At 31.8% G+C, this 17,263-nt stretch overlaps 3 protein-coding genes across 3 annotated transcripts in view; all 3 read left to right on the top strand.

The window, feature by feature from the left end:
- LOC111051655 (PAX3- and PAX7-binding protein 1) overlaps positions 1–5,497 on the top strand; it is a 29,716-nt gene extending 24,219 nt beyond the window's left edge. Inside the window, exons 14-15 of the mRNA XM_022338201.2 lie at positions 2,988–3,109; positions 4,339–5,497. Of these exons, the coding sequence (XP_022193893.2) occupies positions 2,988–3,109; positions 4,339–4,384 (168 nt within the window). The 3' untranslated portion in view covers positions 4,385–5,497. The remainder of the gene's footprint in view (positions 1–2,987; positions 3,110–4,338) is intronic.
- Positions 2,008–2,952, top strand: LOC120352468 (dynein light chain 2, cytoplasmic-like). Its single transcript, XM_039433157.1, is given in 2 exon segments — positions 2,008–2,376; positions 2,378–2,952. Coding segments are annotated over 2 exon segments (183 nt in total). The 5' UTR covers positions 2,008–2,260; the 3' UTR covers positions 2,445–2,952.
- Positions 5,498–8,154: 2,657 nt separating the features above from the next.
- Positions 8,155–17,263, top strand: part of LOC111051654 — a 39,410-nt gene continuing 30,301 nt past the window's right edge. Inside the window, 5 exon segments of the mRNA XM_039433153.1 lie at positions 8,155–8,655; positions 11,796–11,983; positions 14,117–14,326; positions 15,411–15,575; positions 16,534–16,673. Of these exon segments, the coding sequence (XP_039289087.1) occupies positions 8,625–8,655; positions 11,796–11,983; positions 14,117–14,326; positions 15,411–15,575; positions 16,534–16,673 (734 nt within the window). The 5' untranslated portion in view covers positions 8,155–8,624.

Raw genomic sequence — 17,263 nt, 5'->3', positions numbered from 1 at the left:
AAAATAGTTTACAACACATGTTGGTTCTACGTGCGACATATGCCTCGGACACGAGATTTGATGACTATAGTGAGGTCCACGTTATAATGGCAGTGAAGAAAGATAGGAGAAAAACGTTGCCAAGTCTCTCCATTTTGCCACTGAGTGTACACAGCTGTTACTCAATTCATCCCATTAAATTTGATCTAATAATATTTATTATCATTTCCTTAATTAAATAATCAATTTAATGTCAAATTGATCAAGAAAATTTTTTTCCATAATTTGATTCGAAAATTTGCTTTCACAACTGAGATTAGATTTTTTTTATACAAACCTGAAATGGCGGCTAATTTAAAAAGCTGTGATTCAACAATCTGAATTTCAAAACAACAGAAATTGAGTTATTTAGTAGGTATTCTATTCCAATTTCTTTTAAAAATAATAGAAATCATATTCAAAATAATTAATTTCAATGGCAATAGCTCTGAAATAACTTTTCAATATTATTTATACCGGTACGAGTAGGTCTAACCTATACGTGTAGGCTAACTGAAGCATGGATGAAGTCTAGGATGGTTAGTTATCAACTTTTAAAATGTCATTTCAGATATTTTAATTTGTGTTTCTCAAACGGTAATGTCTAAAAATTATTTCATTGTTTCAAAAATACATTTTTCCTCCACCTACTGTCAAAAGTACTTACTTTACTCCCTGAAACATGATACTAAAGTGTCACTTTTTCGCTCTCGGTACTAAAAAACAGAAAAACTCCCTAGGGAGTAAAAGTAACTCCATTTAAATAACATGGGAAGCATCTCTATTTTAAAAACGTACATTTGGAATAGGTCAGAAGGTCTAAGCTCAGATGAGGAAGCATATAGAGTAGTCATTAAACCAACTAAATTCAATACCTCAACCATACATTTGATCGATATATAAAATTTATGTTTGTATGCTGAAATTATTATTACAAACTTCCTATCACTATACTAGAAAAAATTTATATTTTTTTTCTTTTAATCCATGTTATGCAAAATACCAGCCAACGAATATAACTTATTAACTAATCAAATTTGAAACGGGAACTTCATCATGGCTGTAGTTGTGGCTGTCATTGTTGTTACAACTTTAGCCGACAGATAGTGCTGTCGGAGGAGAACTGTCATTACAAGCCAGCTGTTTCTGTTTACTTTTTAGATTATGTTGTAACACATTTATTGGTCACATACGTTTTTAAAAATTATTTTATTTGCAGTTTTTATAAAAATGTAGGTGGAGGAAAAATGTTTTTTCTCCCTCAGGAAAATTGTTGCCCTCGGCTTCGCCTCGGGCTTCAAACTTTTCCCTCAGGGAGAAAAAACAGCAATTTTCACTCTAGATATACAAATAACTATTAAATCAATTATACGACTTGTGTACTCAAGTATTTTGATATAATGAAGAAAAAAATGGCGACTGATAATGAATTTTGTTCACTTTTGTACAGTCACTGTCAAAAGTAAAAATAAAATATTCTGGAAAACTGACATTGCAAAGCTAGAGAGAGATAGCGCTATCTGTTTTTGTTGTATGATAGAAAAGGACAGCAACAGTATTGTCAATCGTACACTGCCATTATAACATGGACCTCACTATAGACACCAGTGTGTAGCCCGTCTAAAGTATTAATGCAGTGGTTTATTTTACGTTTATATCAACCGAACAAAATTCAACATTATAATTATAAAATGCAGGCCTTAATAAGGTCTGCATTAAATCTTGCAGAAAGTGAAAATTGTTCATATGATGAAGATAACCCTAATTTGGACAGTTTTAATAAACTAAATTTAGGAAGGGAAGAAGTTTTGGACTAGCGAAGGTCTTTATTTCCAATATTGTAATGTGTTTGATCGAATAAATATGGATGTGGTCACTGGAGAAATTCGGCGTGGGTGACTTCCACATGTGAACATGAGGCTTTATACCTTGGTAATGGGGTGGATGGTGATAGAATGACTTGAAATAGAATAGAATGACCTTTTTATTTGTTGACGTGGTGAAGTTTGGACAGTAATGGCCACTCTAACCACGACAATTTAATTTTGGTAATCGTATACAAATACAATCCAGGTAAAAACAACAGGCATTTGCCCAAAACTGCTTTAAACCTTAATTTGGAATACACAGTCTAGAGGTTATGTAGAAATGATAACTTGATTCACAAACTATTTTGAGTCTAAAAAAATGAATGAATGGTAAGACATGATATTCAGTTATAGTTGATTGCGCCGTGCAAGGCATGGAGAAGTTCAATGTCGAAAAAGATATTGCAGCTTTCATCAAAAAAGAGTTTGACAAGAAGTACAGTCCAACCTGGCACTGCATTGTGGGCAGAAACTTCGGCAGCTATGTCACTCGAGACGAGGCATTTCATCTACTTCTATCTGGGACAGGTTGCTGTTCTGCTATTTAAAAGTGGATAATAAAATATTAATATTCAACAAAATTCTTTGCGAAACATTTGCTGAAATGTTTTAGAAAAAATAATGAGATACATCAATTCTGGAAAACAAAAATTGATATAATATTTGTGTAGAGAATAGTTGGGGGAGTTGTGCTTGATGAAAGTCATCAATACACAACAAAAACTTTTGTCTTATCCAAATACTTGACGTGAACTCTTAGTATGTGAGAGCTATGAATTTTGATTTGAGTCCTTGGAAATTTTAATTTTATCTTCTTGGATATTTGATTTATTATCTGAGTTTAAACTTTGAATAATTCAATTCCTAATTTATTTTAATAGTTTACCAACCTTCCTGAAATGTTGTGAAAGTAATAGTTGCCGTCCATACCTCCGACAACCGACAAGTGTCAGTAGTAACAGGTAATAGCTGTAATAGACACACATTTTGCCTTATATATGGATTACATTCAAATTCAAACATTATTGCTATAAGCAGCATAGCAAAAACAAAATTATTTGTTGATGGAGTAATAATTGTACGAATATATTTTGATTGCAGGTCAGTAGTGCTTTACCGAAAGTTTGGCTCCAACCGGATAATACACCTAAACAGTTGAAATCTCTGATAGATCAGGCAAATACGATCTCCGAACAGTTGGATCAAACAAGGCCACTAGCCAGGTAAAAATCGTCAAGAACTATGTACCAATCTCGTTTCGACATGTATTAGAATTAGGTAGAAATTTGTCAAGATCATCCTGATACTTTTTGGGCCGTATTTATAGACTATTTTGGAAGCATTACTCTTGTGAGGATGAATATTATTTGTCGATGGAATTAAATAGAGAATGCATTTATTCAAATGCTAATTAATATATAATGATTATTTAACGAAAATCCTAAATAAATGCTGTGAATCACCCCGAAGACTTCTGCTACTGCAGACATTGCCAACAGGGTTGACAGCTAGATGGAAATTCGATGAGAACTACTATCCAAAAATTAGTTGCCAGCCCGGGAATAGAACCCGGTACCTCCGGGCTTCGTATAAAATGAGCGCTGCTATCCGGAGATTGTCAGTTTGGTGTAAGGGTAAGGATTCCTGACTAGCAATTGGGAGGTACCGGGTTCGATTCCCGGGCTGGCAACTAATTTTTGGATAGTAGTTCTCATCGAATTTCCATCTAGCTGTCAACCCTGTTGCCAATGTCTGCAGTAGCAGAAGTCTTCGGGGTGATTCACAGCATTTATTTAGGATTTTCGTTGAATAATAATTGAATATTTGTTGTTATAATGAATATTATAAAAAGATAGGTGGTTGATCAACAAATCAAAATATTTTCTCCCTCTGTAAAAAAATAGGACAATAACACAATTAGACATTTCCAATATATGAGCAACCTCTGATTTTTCGATTCATCTTCAATCAGTAGACTGTAATTTAAAAATAATTATTTTCATCAAAACACCATCCCATAGCGTAGAATAGATGATCAAGTGAGTTCAAATCAGAAATATTTTTACTATGAACAAAGATATTGTGGAATTTCTCCATAATTATTAAAGTGGAATAAGAACGATATTGTCAGTTCCACTTAATTTATTTGAGCCAAACTTAAGTTTCAATGCACTAAGGCATCATTGGTTAGACTTGGTTTTAGTTTTGTTTGGTCTAACAAAAAAGAAGACTAAAGATGTTGCCTTAATGCATTGAAACTTAAGTTTGGCTCAAATAAATTATATGGAACTGACAACATCGTTTTTATTTCACCTAATCTTTGCCAATTTTAATATTTGACTACATTGGAGGTTTTTGGCGTTATTGAAATAACCATTTTCTATTATTGATTATAACCCATTGGAAATGAATGTATCTGGAATTAATTTCGTCTAATCTTTATTATTTACAGAGACGCTGTAGACAAATTGAGCTGCCTCCTGAGGTTAGTGACTTGATCAATGAACATTGAAACCCCCTTTTATTGTAAGTGACTTTTTATTTTTATACCATCAAGGAACAAGTGTGGTGCAACGTTTCTGCGATTACATTCATCAAAGTAGTGAGTTGTGTTTACAAATAGTTTTGGAATGGACTCTCTACCATTGCTATGAACTATGTTATATGTTTAAAACATCATCATTATAGTTTATTCTTAAACCAGGTAAATGAATGAAAATCCTCATTTCTCATACTTATATGTTAAATTCTAATACTCATGTTTACAATAAAATCGTTCATTCTATTCCAATTCTATTTTTAAAATTGTATTTTTGAATTTTCATTTAATGCAGAAAAAGTAATATATCTTCTTTTAGTGAAAGTAGATGATAATAATTAATCACTGTAGATTTGACAATTATTTTATTTCATCTGCCAGTTATACTATTCTAAATCTCTTTAAAATTTCAAATGACTTTATTCTAAAATTGTTTACTTGTACCGAGTGATATTGATTTTTTTTTGAATTTGATGTTAATTTCCCGATATTTGGTTGGTTATCTGCCAGTTATACTATAATTCAAAATCTCTTGAAAATCTCAAATGAATTTATTCTAAAATTTTAAATTTGTACCGAATGATATTGATTTTTAAAAAGTTGATGTTAATTTCCTGATATTCGGTTAGTTATCTGCCAGTTATACTATAATTCCAAATCTCTAATTCAAATTTTATTCTAAAATTTTGAATTTGTACCGAATGATATTGATTTTTTAAATTTGATGTTAATTTCCTGATATTCGGTTAGTTATCTGCCAGCTATAATATTCAAAATCTCTTAAAAATCTCAAATGAATTTATTCTAAAATTCTAGCCGAATGATATTGATTTTTTAAAAGGTGAAGTTAATTTGCTGATAATCTGTAAAATATTTCAATTTTTTATATTCGTATCTGAAATTTTTAATTAATTTACAGTTAACGTTAGCTCATAATTGTTCTATTTAATGCTCTTATCTGCTAATTTAAATTTCTAAGTTCAAGGGAAAAATTATAATTAAAATAACCAATACACACGTATTGCTTGAATTTGTAAATAGCGTATTAAATTTATTCATTGCTGATTGAATTATTGTTATTTTGTGTCCTCTGAGTCTAAGGTTGCATGATTAGGCCTACAAATAGAACGAGGGTTGAAATTATTGGTGGAGAAAAAATGTATAGAATGCCCCATAAAGTACGCAACATAATTCCACGCCGTGGTTGGCAAGCTAGGTTGGTAGCACTGTTACTGTCTTTTTTTTCATCAGTTTCATCTGCGGTTAGTCGACGTCGTGTAACGCTCCATTTAAACGAAGGAGCAACGCATTATGACATTCAAAACTCATTATAAGTACGTGAACGCTAAGTCGAAAAGTTAGTAGAATTTTCGGTCGACAAATTTCACTTAACAAGTTAACAGTTGAGATACTAATTGAAAGTATTGACATAGAGAAACAATAGCGTAAGTAGATATCCCATGGTATAGGGCGTTTATGTCGCAACTCTTACTGTTATCTCAAGCCGATTGCTGTTGATTATTGTCGATTTTTACCGTTTTTTTTTTGGGTGAGAGTGTATGAACGGCACACTATGAGAGACTACCAGTGTCACACAGCTTCACGGGAAAGAATTACATGGACTATCGGCTTGATATAACAATAAAAGTTGCGACCTAAACGCCCTATACCATGGGATATCTACTTACGCTATTGTTTCTCTATGGTATTGACCTGTACGAAAGAACAGGTTCACTTTTGAATATTCAACCTCCAGGACACCCTCGTCTTGGCCGGTTTATCGAGAACATTGCTGTGTTCAAACAAAGTATCACTGTGAGTCCAGGGAGACACAGATTTTGTTGAAAAAGCAAAGTGTGTCACCAAAGTCATGAAGATTATTTTTTTCTTATATTTTGTTCCACAATTAACCGTAGAAAATGCACTTTCCATTGTAATGGAAAATATTGTAAAATTATAAGTAAATTAACAATCCAATGTTGCGTTCTTTTTGGGACACTATATTTTTATTAGCGTATTTAGGGGCATTTAAAAAGGATGAATAATAATTGAATCGGCCTGAGGAGAAAGGGAACATGTCAAAATTTTTCATTTTTTTATGGTTGAAATGAGTTCTTTACTGTGGGATACATCGATTGGAGTTGAAAGGGAACATGTCAGCATTCTCTTTATACGAGAAACAGATATCGTAATTTTGCTGTACTGGAGTAAAAGGGAACTAGTCATGACACACATGTTCCCTTTCAACGCCGAACATTCGAAAATGATCTGTTTGTCAGTTGTGATTTTTATGCTGTTGTTGAGTTACCTTTGATTCACGCGTTGCTTTGAGGTTAGATTGCTTTCGGTTGAGGTGTTTATTGTAAAAGTTGAAAAGTGATAATTTACAATATCATCATGAGTAATAGGAAATTAACAAAAACTCAATTTTAAGGGGTGAATCTTATATAAGTGCTTATACTGGATTAAAATTGTTGTCTTGAAAGAGTTTGCACCCTAATGACAAAAAACAATATTGAAATTATCAATACTTTTATCTGTATTCAGTTTTTTCTCTCCCCTGAGAAATTCTGATTTTTGACATGTTCCCTTTCTCTTCAGACCGATTCAATTATTATATCTATTATTGAAACAGATCGTTCTTATTTGATACAATATTTGATAAAAAAGCTGCATGGAAAAGTGCGATCTTCTATTATTAAAGATGAACAAACATTATTGAAATTTCATTACATGAAAATATTAATACAACTTTCTTTATTCATACAATAAGTACATCATCGAAATGAAAAGACTCAATTAGGTTTACTTCTCTAATGATATCATTTTAAAAATGAATATCTTGAAAAACACTTTCACCATAGCAAAAAAAACACTATTTATTATTGAAATAGCAAATATTGATGTGATAAAATATATTTTGATCAGCTTATTTAAATAGTATATTCAATTAGATAAATTAAAATGTCTATTTTTAGAAATTCTTTGCTCTGATATGACAAAAATATTGATCAATTATCTAAATCAATGATAAAGTGAGATCTATTAATAGAGATGAACAAACATTATGAGTAATGCAATTCTATTCTTGGATACAACTACGTCTTCTATGTGTGTACATATTTAGTTTTACTGTTTGTACAATAACTGTAATCAGAAAATATCTTTAAAATTTTCCAGATTTTGATTTACATTTCATATTATCTTGATAACATTTTCTGAATCATTCATTTTCCTTGATAGGCAGTAGATTGAGCATTTCCTCAATTTCTATTATATGGAATATTTTATAGATAGAATAATAAATCATTGAACTACTATGTTCCCAAAGTATATACGGTTTTTCAACAGTGTGGAGTGCTCCCTGAATGAAATGAAACGTTGAATTTTGTTTACTCTATTCTTAATTTGTATTGAACAATCAAGGTTGTTGCATTATGAGTAGGTCAACAGTTTTACATTACGATTTAGTGCTCGAATTCGGGAAGAAGTAATACTAATCTCTGGACTACTCCATTTCAACTGGATAGAATTAAGCTGGTATTCACAGAATCGTCATTCATTTCAATTTCAAATTGATGGCATCCCGTTGCAATGAGACCGGCAAACAATCACCCTGTCACAATCATTGTGTACAGCCAATTTTTAAATTATTAAAATTGAATGCTATTATCAACTAATACAGCAGACTGATAGAGGAACTAATTTCTCCAAGTCTACTCATTCTCTCTCATTTGCCCTTCTCTACTGTTTCTCTCTGCTATTTTCTCCTAATATCGTGTATTGCTCTGTGTATGGTCTCGCTGCTTCCCCACTTTCTTCGAAGGAAGATAAGAAGACGAATGTATGCGATAACCCCGGCGCAGGATCAAAGGTCGAATTCATCCAACAGTGATTCATTTATTTTTCAGTTCAGTTCCAGTGAATGCTACTAACGTTCGAAAGTTTACTTCTCAAGTTATGTGTTCGATTAATTTTAAGTTGACTCACATCAAGAGTGGAAAATTTTTAGAATAGCACAGATTTTGGAAAATGCTCTTCAATTGATTTTTGTTCACCCGTCTACAGAAACTGATGGTCGGTTTTTAACAAAAGTGACTGAAAAAGCTACAGATAATCCACTACTTTATTGTGCTTTCATGAGTGGGAAATTATTTTTAGAAATGTTTCTTGGTTGAATTGGGAATTCTTTCAAAGGGATGGATCGATTTGTGACAATAATTGTTCTTGGTAAGTAATCTTTATTTTAATCAATTTATTATTCTTATTATTGTAAATATCTATCAACTTAATTTTTTCATAGTTAGACATATATCATTATTGTCTTGAATAAACATATCCTTCTAGGGAGTCTCTATTGTGAAGTCCACGTTATAATGGCAGTGAAGAAAGATAGGAGAACAACGTTGTCGATCCTCTGACTTGTCAATGCCTTCTACAGACGGTAGCTGATGCAGGTTTATTAATGTAATATTAACTGTTCTTTCTCGTTTTAAATAATCAATTATATTTTATTAAGCAAGAAATCATATTTTTCTATAATTTCATATGAATTTCCATAATTAAGATGAAATATTTTCTCAGTTAATTGTTAAAAGACGATCTGGCAACAGAGCAAAGCGAAAAAGAGATAGCGCTATTTGCTTCGTTGAATGATAGACAAGGATAGCAATATCATTGCTAATTAAAGCACTGCCATTATAACGTGGACCTGACTATAGTAGAAAATGTATACCTCATTCATTTTAATAGAATCATCACTCAATAGCCTACCCTTATCAATAGATGTATTGATAATAAATTAAATTTATTGAAATAAACGTATTTAATACGTTTCGTTAGGGTGGTATCACACCAACCCGGACATGATGACCGCTCCGACCAAGTAGGAAGGCCTTAGCATTTGAGTAGATGAGATCATGTCACAATAGACGCTTCCAGACATTTTTTTATATGCGCAGGGTATTTTTTCTCCAATTGTGTTGTGTCCGGCTTAGTGTGTCATTACCGTTACCGTACATCAAATCCTTGATTTTTCATTAGAGTACGGTTTGTTGAACTTGGAGTAAGATTATTTGGTTGGTACTAGAATGCGATAATGGGCTCATTGGTATGGATCCAACATAATATATTTGAATAATATCGTGTAGTACTGAGCTCTCCAGATTTGTAATTGATATAAAGATGTATTACTATCAATGATCAATTGATGAAGATCAAGGATAAATGGATTATCTATGAATGAATTGACAAGACCGACGTAATCGCTACAAGGACAGTAAATTTGATGCACCATTATTTGTTCCTGTTACATAATTGACAGACCGTTACGGAATTACTTCTAGTGTGAAGCAGTCATTGATATGATTATTATCAAACCTTTTCCCAGTAGAGGGTGTAGGCCTAGTTTTGTTTTGTTTCACTATCAATTTTTATTGAATGAGTTGCATTCATTATTTAAACAGAATTTAGTGAACAATTAATATAGTTGATAAATTACTTCGTGTCAGATATTAATTTATAATAAGAATTGAGTGTGATTTAAGAAATCATGAATTCATTTAATTATCATTATTATTATTAAACGAAAATCCAAACCGTTGTTTGGAACCCAACTGTAGAATTCATTTAACATAACGAACATGAGAGAGATATGTGAATATCAATCTCTTCCTGAGCTGATAGAAGTAATTTCTCATCACGAAAAAGTTTCTGATTAGTGATGAATTTTAATTTATTTGATCATTTGTTCCTCCTATTTGCTATTTCATACACAAATTTAGCCTTGTGAATTGAACTTGAAGAATTACAAAAATTACGTTTTGACTGCGTTAAAAGCGGCATATTACTACTGCCGTGTGTAGTTTACAATTGGTTGATCTGTAATCAACTTTAAGACAAAACTAAATCATTTTTCAAAAATATCTATTGGTTTTATAAGATTTTTGCAAGTAATGGTTGCGTACACCTCTGATTTTGTGTTGGAAGGGCAACCGTTACACTCTGGAACCACCAATATATTCTGCAAACCAGGAGAGGTATTGTGCGTAGAATTAAGCTAACAATATTAATTCGATAATTCATTAGAATACTTTATGTTTTAAATTGCGTTGGAACTTCACTGTTTACAGATGGAGCCCTTCCCGGGCTAACAAATAATTTTTGAATAGTAGCGCTTATCTAATTTCCATCTAGCTGTTTACCCTGTTGTCAATATTTGCAGTAGCAGAAGTCTTCGGGGTGAATTACAGCATTTAATTTGGATTTTGGTTTGATAATAATTAATTTTACTGTTCATAAACGATGATATGTGAACCATTTAAAATTCAAATTGTGCGTTTTCTACTCTTACACTTAGGATATTTTATTTTAGAACATGATACATATTATTTGTCCTATATTATAATACTCCTGCATGATTAAAAAAAATCTTTCTATTGTAATATTCTTCCAAAAAACTCCTTTCCCATTAGTTGGCTCATAATAGCTTGCTTTTCTAAGTTCTTAATTTTTATTATTTCATTGTCAAGTTTAATTTTAAAGCGATTCCATAAAGAATACATTACAAAAATTCATGAACCGTAGTTTAGTTATATATTCTTACCACTAGAAAGAGAAATTGAGTAAACTTACATCATAACATCAGAAACATGTTGAGGTGCGGTAATGAAACCGTTGACTTTTGAAATCGAGTCAAAACAATCCATGTTAAACTTCTTTATTATATTTATTTATGTAATTGCTGGCCGGGCTGATCTGATGGTCAGGAGCGTTACGAAAACTTCAGTCTGCTAGCTCCGCCTGATTTGTAGGTTTGAATCCCGCCTGTGGTATGGACGTTTGATCATCTCATCAAACTACCCACGCTCAGACTTGGGCCCGCCGCAAAGTAGACCAACGCTAATCCACGAAAAGCTACCCACGCCGTAGGACGTTTTGTAAACCATTGCTATGCTCTTCCAGACATCTGTGTAATACATGCAATGAATAATCCACTTATCAGCTGATTGATTATGAATAATTCTACAGCAATGGTTTACAAAACATCCCATGGCGTGGGTTGCTTTTCGTGGATTAGCGTTGGTCTACTTTGCGGTGGGCCCAAGTCTGAGCGTGGGTAGTTTGATGAGATGATCAAAAGTCCATGCCCCAGGCGGGATTCAAACCGTTGTGGGCATCATCTGCATGAAAGACATGTAAATTACCATGAAATAACATTTTAATGAGCAAAATTCAATTTGAATTTTTATTCTATAGTCTAACTTATAAATTCAGTGCAAAATACTCTTAATTTCGTCCAATCGAATGTGGTTGAATTTTGATAAATGATTGAATTTCATGTGAAAAAGTTTGATCGATTTTGGTTACAGGTTTCCTAATTGTTGGAACGGCTTCACAAGAGGCGGAATACTTGTTCTTGCCCGAGCATGAATCAGTATACGCGTGGAATGTGACCCTCACCACAGGGGCAGCTCTGCCCCAATCCGTCAGTTTGTCTTGGAATTTCTCTGCAAATATCCATGTTCAACAAACAACCAGTAACACTACCATTTTCAAGGTGAATTTCTCATTCATTTATCATATTTTTAGAATATTTTAATTGATCAGTAACGTTAATTAACAGTTGAGACGAGGAGAAACAAAAGAATATCATAACTCTCTATATGTCTACCTCATCAAATTGAGCTTTTTCCAATTTACTGATTAGATTTACAGCTTTAGAAAACACACACTATTTTAGAAGTAAATAAACCAGCTTTGTAGCTTCAAGTCTTTGTAGCTTTATTTATTTATTCATTTATACATTGATAGTTACAATATAATTCTCAACTATGAATGATTGGGGAAGGAACAACAGGCTTAAAGCCCAAAACTGTTCTTTTCCCAAATTTAGATAGAAATTTTCCAAAAATAGGTTATATTTATCACTTTATAATTATTGTCCAATTTTAAGTCCAAAATATATATATATATATATATATATATATATATATATATATATATATATATAAACTAGGAATTTAGATGGGTTGGAAACCAAATTAAATAACAATATAACACTAAACAATCACTGATAACTTGGAAATACTCTGTTAAAATATTGAGCATTTTAAAACTTGTAAGTTAAAGGAACTCTGCAAAGACTAAAGACTAGCTTCAGTATTTGTTGCTTTAGTCTTTGTACCGGTCTTTCTATCAAGACCGGTACACTTTTATTCTTATTACCATACATTTTTGAATGCTGTGAGTTTGTACAGCGTTCAAAATATTTTCCAGCTGTTTTCCTGTTATTCCCCTCTATTTTCTCATTTATAATGTGGGGGAACTAATAGAAAGTTTATTTATCGCAGCCAATTGAATGATTTTAATTGATGCATAGTATCACTGTCTAGGGTCGTTGCTTATCTAATAAACATATCTTTTGAATGAAAGACGCCTGATTTGGGTGAAAAATACTGACGTTAGTAAAATAATTTGTGCAGAGCTTTAATTTTAAACATGAATTTGCAAGATTTTGATTAGGTATCGTTCATTGAGGAAAGTTTTACACTCAACAATATTAGGCCCTATTCAATTTTAGAATACACTATGCGCATTTTATTAATTCTCAAATAGTTTAATAAATAATTTTTAATATGTTTCAGAGCTCTGAAACATTATATAATCACAAAGACAGTGGTTGACATAATCAGGCATCACAAAACAATGGAGAGCTTCTTGATAAAGAAAAAAAATTGAAAACTTGCCATTTTCTTGGAACAGACTGTAACAAAACATAATTCACGTACTGTATATTCAAAATACTAAATTCATCTCACCAAGTGCCGGTTTCACAACAGCCGGTTAAATTTTAACCGGGATTAATTCCACAAGAACCAATCAGAGAAGCCGTCTTTTCAAAAACGCCTTCTCTGATTGGTTCTTATGAAAATAATCACGGTTAAAATTTAACCGGCTGTTGTGAAACCGGGCCTGAGATTACAAATAAAATATCTTGAAACGTTCTCATCTTCCTTATAAAAATATTCCAGGTTCCGTGGACTATTTATTGTATTCAAAAGTGAATACCAGTACATTGAAGTAAATTATTGTAGGCTACTTGTTGAGAACTTATAAAAAGAGTTTTTGTGAAAATATTATTTCACTAGCCGGTCTTTCATATCATGATGACCGAGATAAGAATATATGTAAAGAATAACTCGTAACAATCCATAATATTCCAACTATTCTACCAAATATTGACAAAATGAATACTGAACTTAACTATATATAAATACTGTAGGCTACTGAACAAAATACCATGATGACCGAGATAAGAATATAATGTAAAGAATAACACGTAAAAATATATAATATTCCATCTATTCTGCCAAATATTGACATAATAAATACTGAACAACCATATAAATACTGTGTACTGAACAAAATACCATGAAGACTGAGATAAGAATATGATGTAAAGAATAACACGTAAAATACATAATATTCCAACTATTCTGCCAAATATTGACAAAATAAATACTGAACTTTACCATATAAATACTTTACTGAACAAAATAAATAATATTTTTTTACTAAATACTGTATACTGACCAAAGGATTCAAATTTAAATGTTCCAATTCGACCTCTCAAATAAGATTGAATAAATTCCGTATTAATATGACTGAAACTTATTTGTTTTGCTTTCAGATAAGTGATGTATTGACTTCGGAAAACAATGCAGTTGAAACACGGCCCATGCTGCAGCCTTTCAAGGCCACTTTTGAGAAGGGCCTACTTACAGCACTAATTACTGAGGACTCCGACAAAAAGTGGTCGGTCAATATTAAAAGAGCCCTGGTCACTCTTCTACAATTGGACTTGGCTAGTATGAGTCAGGTGGCCTTTCTGTCGTCTGAGGTGAGTATTCAAAAAGCTTTTTAGCAGATTTCCCTGTTTTACAGGATTTATAAGTCATATAATTGTATTCATTTATGAAATTAAATTGAAAGTTAAGTCTTCTCCACAAATATTTGTATTTTTTGCAATTAATTATTAAGTAATAAAAACGTCAAAGCTGTGAAAAGTCAACCTTGTATTATTGTATTGGTATTAACAACCAATTTGTTAGAGCCTATAAAAAAGTTGTGATCAAATCAAATTGCTTTTTATTCACAAAAACATAAAACAAATTTATAAAATTCATTTGAACATTTTAACAGTGAATACTCTCCACAAAGACTTGAGTCTCTGAGTGGAGAGTGAGTTCTTTCAAGATGATTGAGATTATGTTCTCATTTTTAGTACATAATAAAGCTATTATAATCGAATTTATTAACATTCTTCAACTGATGCATTTTTCAAGATTCTTTGATTATATCTAAACTCAATATTTGTTAATAATAATTAAGAAAGGATTTTAAATTCTTACTGAAAATTGGTCAAAACTATTGATTTGCTTTATTGACCTGTTCTCATTTGAAACTTGATGAGAAGCGTAGAACTTCATTTCGTAGATGCTATTATAATCCATGCTATAGTTGGCACTCAAAAAGAAAGTCCTTGTATTGCAGACTATTCAATGCTATCCAATGACTCTCTTGTAGTGTGCCGACTCAATATTAGATATTTATATCGGCGTAAGTTGGGAATGGAGTAATATGCATGCGCTCTGTTTCTCTTGGAATCTGTTTTGCACTAATCGACAGGGCAACCAGCAACAAAGTTTTCTTCACTAGCCAAACATATTCTCGTGATTCATTTTTTCTAATACTGTATATGTCAAGCCTATATTCATAATCTCTCAATCCAATTATCCCGAATTTTCAACCCCTCAATTTACATTTTTTCAAATTCTAACTACCCAGTAGTACAAATTGGAGTGCATGTAAAGGAATGACTATTGAGGTTTTTTCATTAGTCCATACTCATAATTGGCTAAAGATCCTGCTTATGATTCGAAGGAACTATTATTTTATCCCATCTATTTTGTTTTGTTTTGTAGAGTGGCATGTACGGCACTTGTGTGACACATTACATTGTGACGAATGGAGATAAAAAGATGACAGTGCAGAAAATAGTTGACATGGACTCTTGTGCGAGTGGCACCAACCAAGATTCTCATCAATGGAGTAGTGCTCCGAATTTCATGTGTCCGAATAAATATCAAGTAAGTATATGATATTTATATAACTGGGTACCCCTAATAGGTATGTGCTCGATCATCTTCTGAATTAATCAGTCTATTCAAAAACTGATTTCAAATAACGTAATTTTTATGATTCTACTAAAACCGAGAGTTTCCATTAAGTGTCCATAGGCATAGACATCACAAAATTTATCAGTGTTGAACTTCATCCTAGTCGAAAATGTTCTAGTTTTTTATTTTTAGCTCTGTAATATACTCACAAGCTTTTTCTTGTGTGCGAGATATATGATCATTAAATGAATAACCAACTAGAAAGATGATAAATAGAAAATGTATGTCCATAAAACTCAATATTATATTTTATTTGAATTGAATAGAGCTTGGCTGGATTTAAAGCCACGTTCAGACTCAGCGAAAGCAGACTGTAATTGCAATGCTCCGGACTACAAGGCTCTCCGGCTTGTTGTTCAACATTTTTTAAATAAAAGTATTAAAAAACCATTCATGAGCCTTCGATGAACAAGTTTGGAACTAGCTTGGTACGGCTCAAATATTTTATTTCAATAGATTTTTCCTATTAGGTGAAAACTCAAGAGAAACAAGGAGATTGTCGAAAACACTATAGTCCAATCACTATATACATTGGTGCTTGCAATATATATTGTAGTTGTGATTTTGTGATATAGGCACTTTGTTAATAAAAACAATATAAAACATGTAGTACCATTTTTATTTAAAAAATGTTAAACCTTGAAAACATTTCAACAAGTGAAGCGGTTTTTGGTATTTTGATTCTTGATTTTTTGATGTATTATATTATAACTTACACTCAAGATTTGGGAACAAAAGATTTTTCAATTTATCTGTTACTAAATCTTCAATTTAATTCGAGGACCGTTAACCGCCAATTAAATCCACCAAATTAATCCACTTAGCAATTTTATTCTCTTTTACTAATAAATAACTTTGTCTTCCACAGAAAGAGGTGATTAGTCACAGTGAAAGGACGTATATTCTGGATCCAAGTTCCAAGAGTCTCATCCAGTCAATCTCAAGCAAAGGAAAAATTTCACTACAGCCCTACCAATCTCAGGCTGAAGCTCATTACTCTTTGATAAGGTTTGTACAATATTATGTTTAATCTGTGAATTTCGTTCAAATGAAAATTCTGATGCATTCTGATGAAAATAATTTGGTTGTTGACCTTGAAGAAAAAAATGAAATTCCCTGGAACCTTCAATTTTACAGAATTCTGTATGAGATGTAATAATTCGGGAATATAATTTAAATGTTTGTTTAGTTTGAGATTATTAAAATCAATCAGCTAAGGACTCAGGTGCTAATTTCAATCAAACCATAGGGCTATCCTTATATGACAGTTTCAATAATTATTAATGACAACAGTTCCAGTTATGATGCAGTTATTTTTAACTAAACTATTTATATTAATATAAATAATATTAATATAGTATTGCTATACTATTAATTTTTGTTTTTTTATATTATACTTACAAGTGCAACTCCCCACTCTTTAAACACAGTATTTTCTAGCTTTTTCAACTCTGCTAAAATATAAGTGTTTTTTAATAAGCTAGTGTTTTTGTGTTGACTTGAATAAAAATATGGATGTTGAATTGATTGAACAGTTTTAGAGAAGGTACCAGATGTCTCTCAGAGAAAAAAATTACATGTATTTGAATACCTTTTTA

The sequence above is a fragment of the Nilaparvata lugens genome, chromosome 7 (genome assembly GCF_014356525.2).
Source record: "Nilaparvata lugens isolate BPH chromosome 7, ASM1435652v1, whole genome shotgun sequence".
In the NCBI taxonomy this organism is placed as follows: domain Eukaryota; kingdom Metazoa; phylum Arthropoda; class Insecta; order Hemiptera; family Delphacidae; genus Nilaparvata; species Nilaparvata lugens.
Note: the sequence above shows the minus strand (reverse complement) of the source record. Positions and strands in the feature narration are given on the sequence as shown.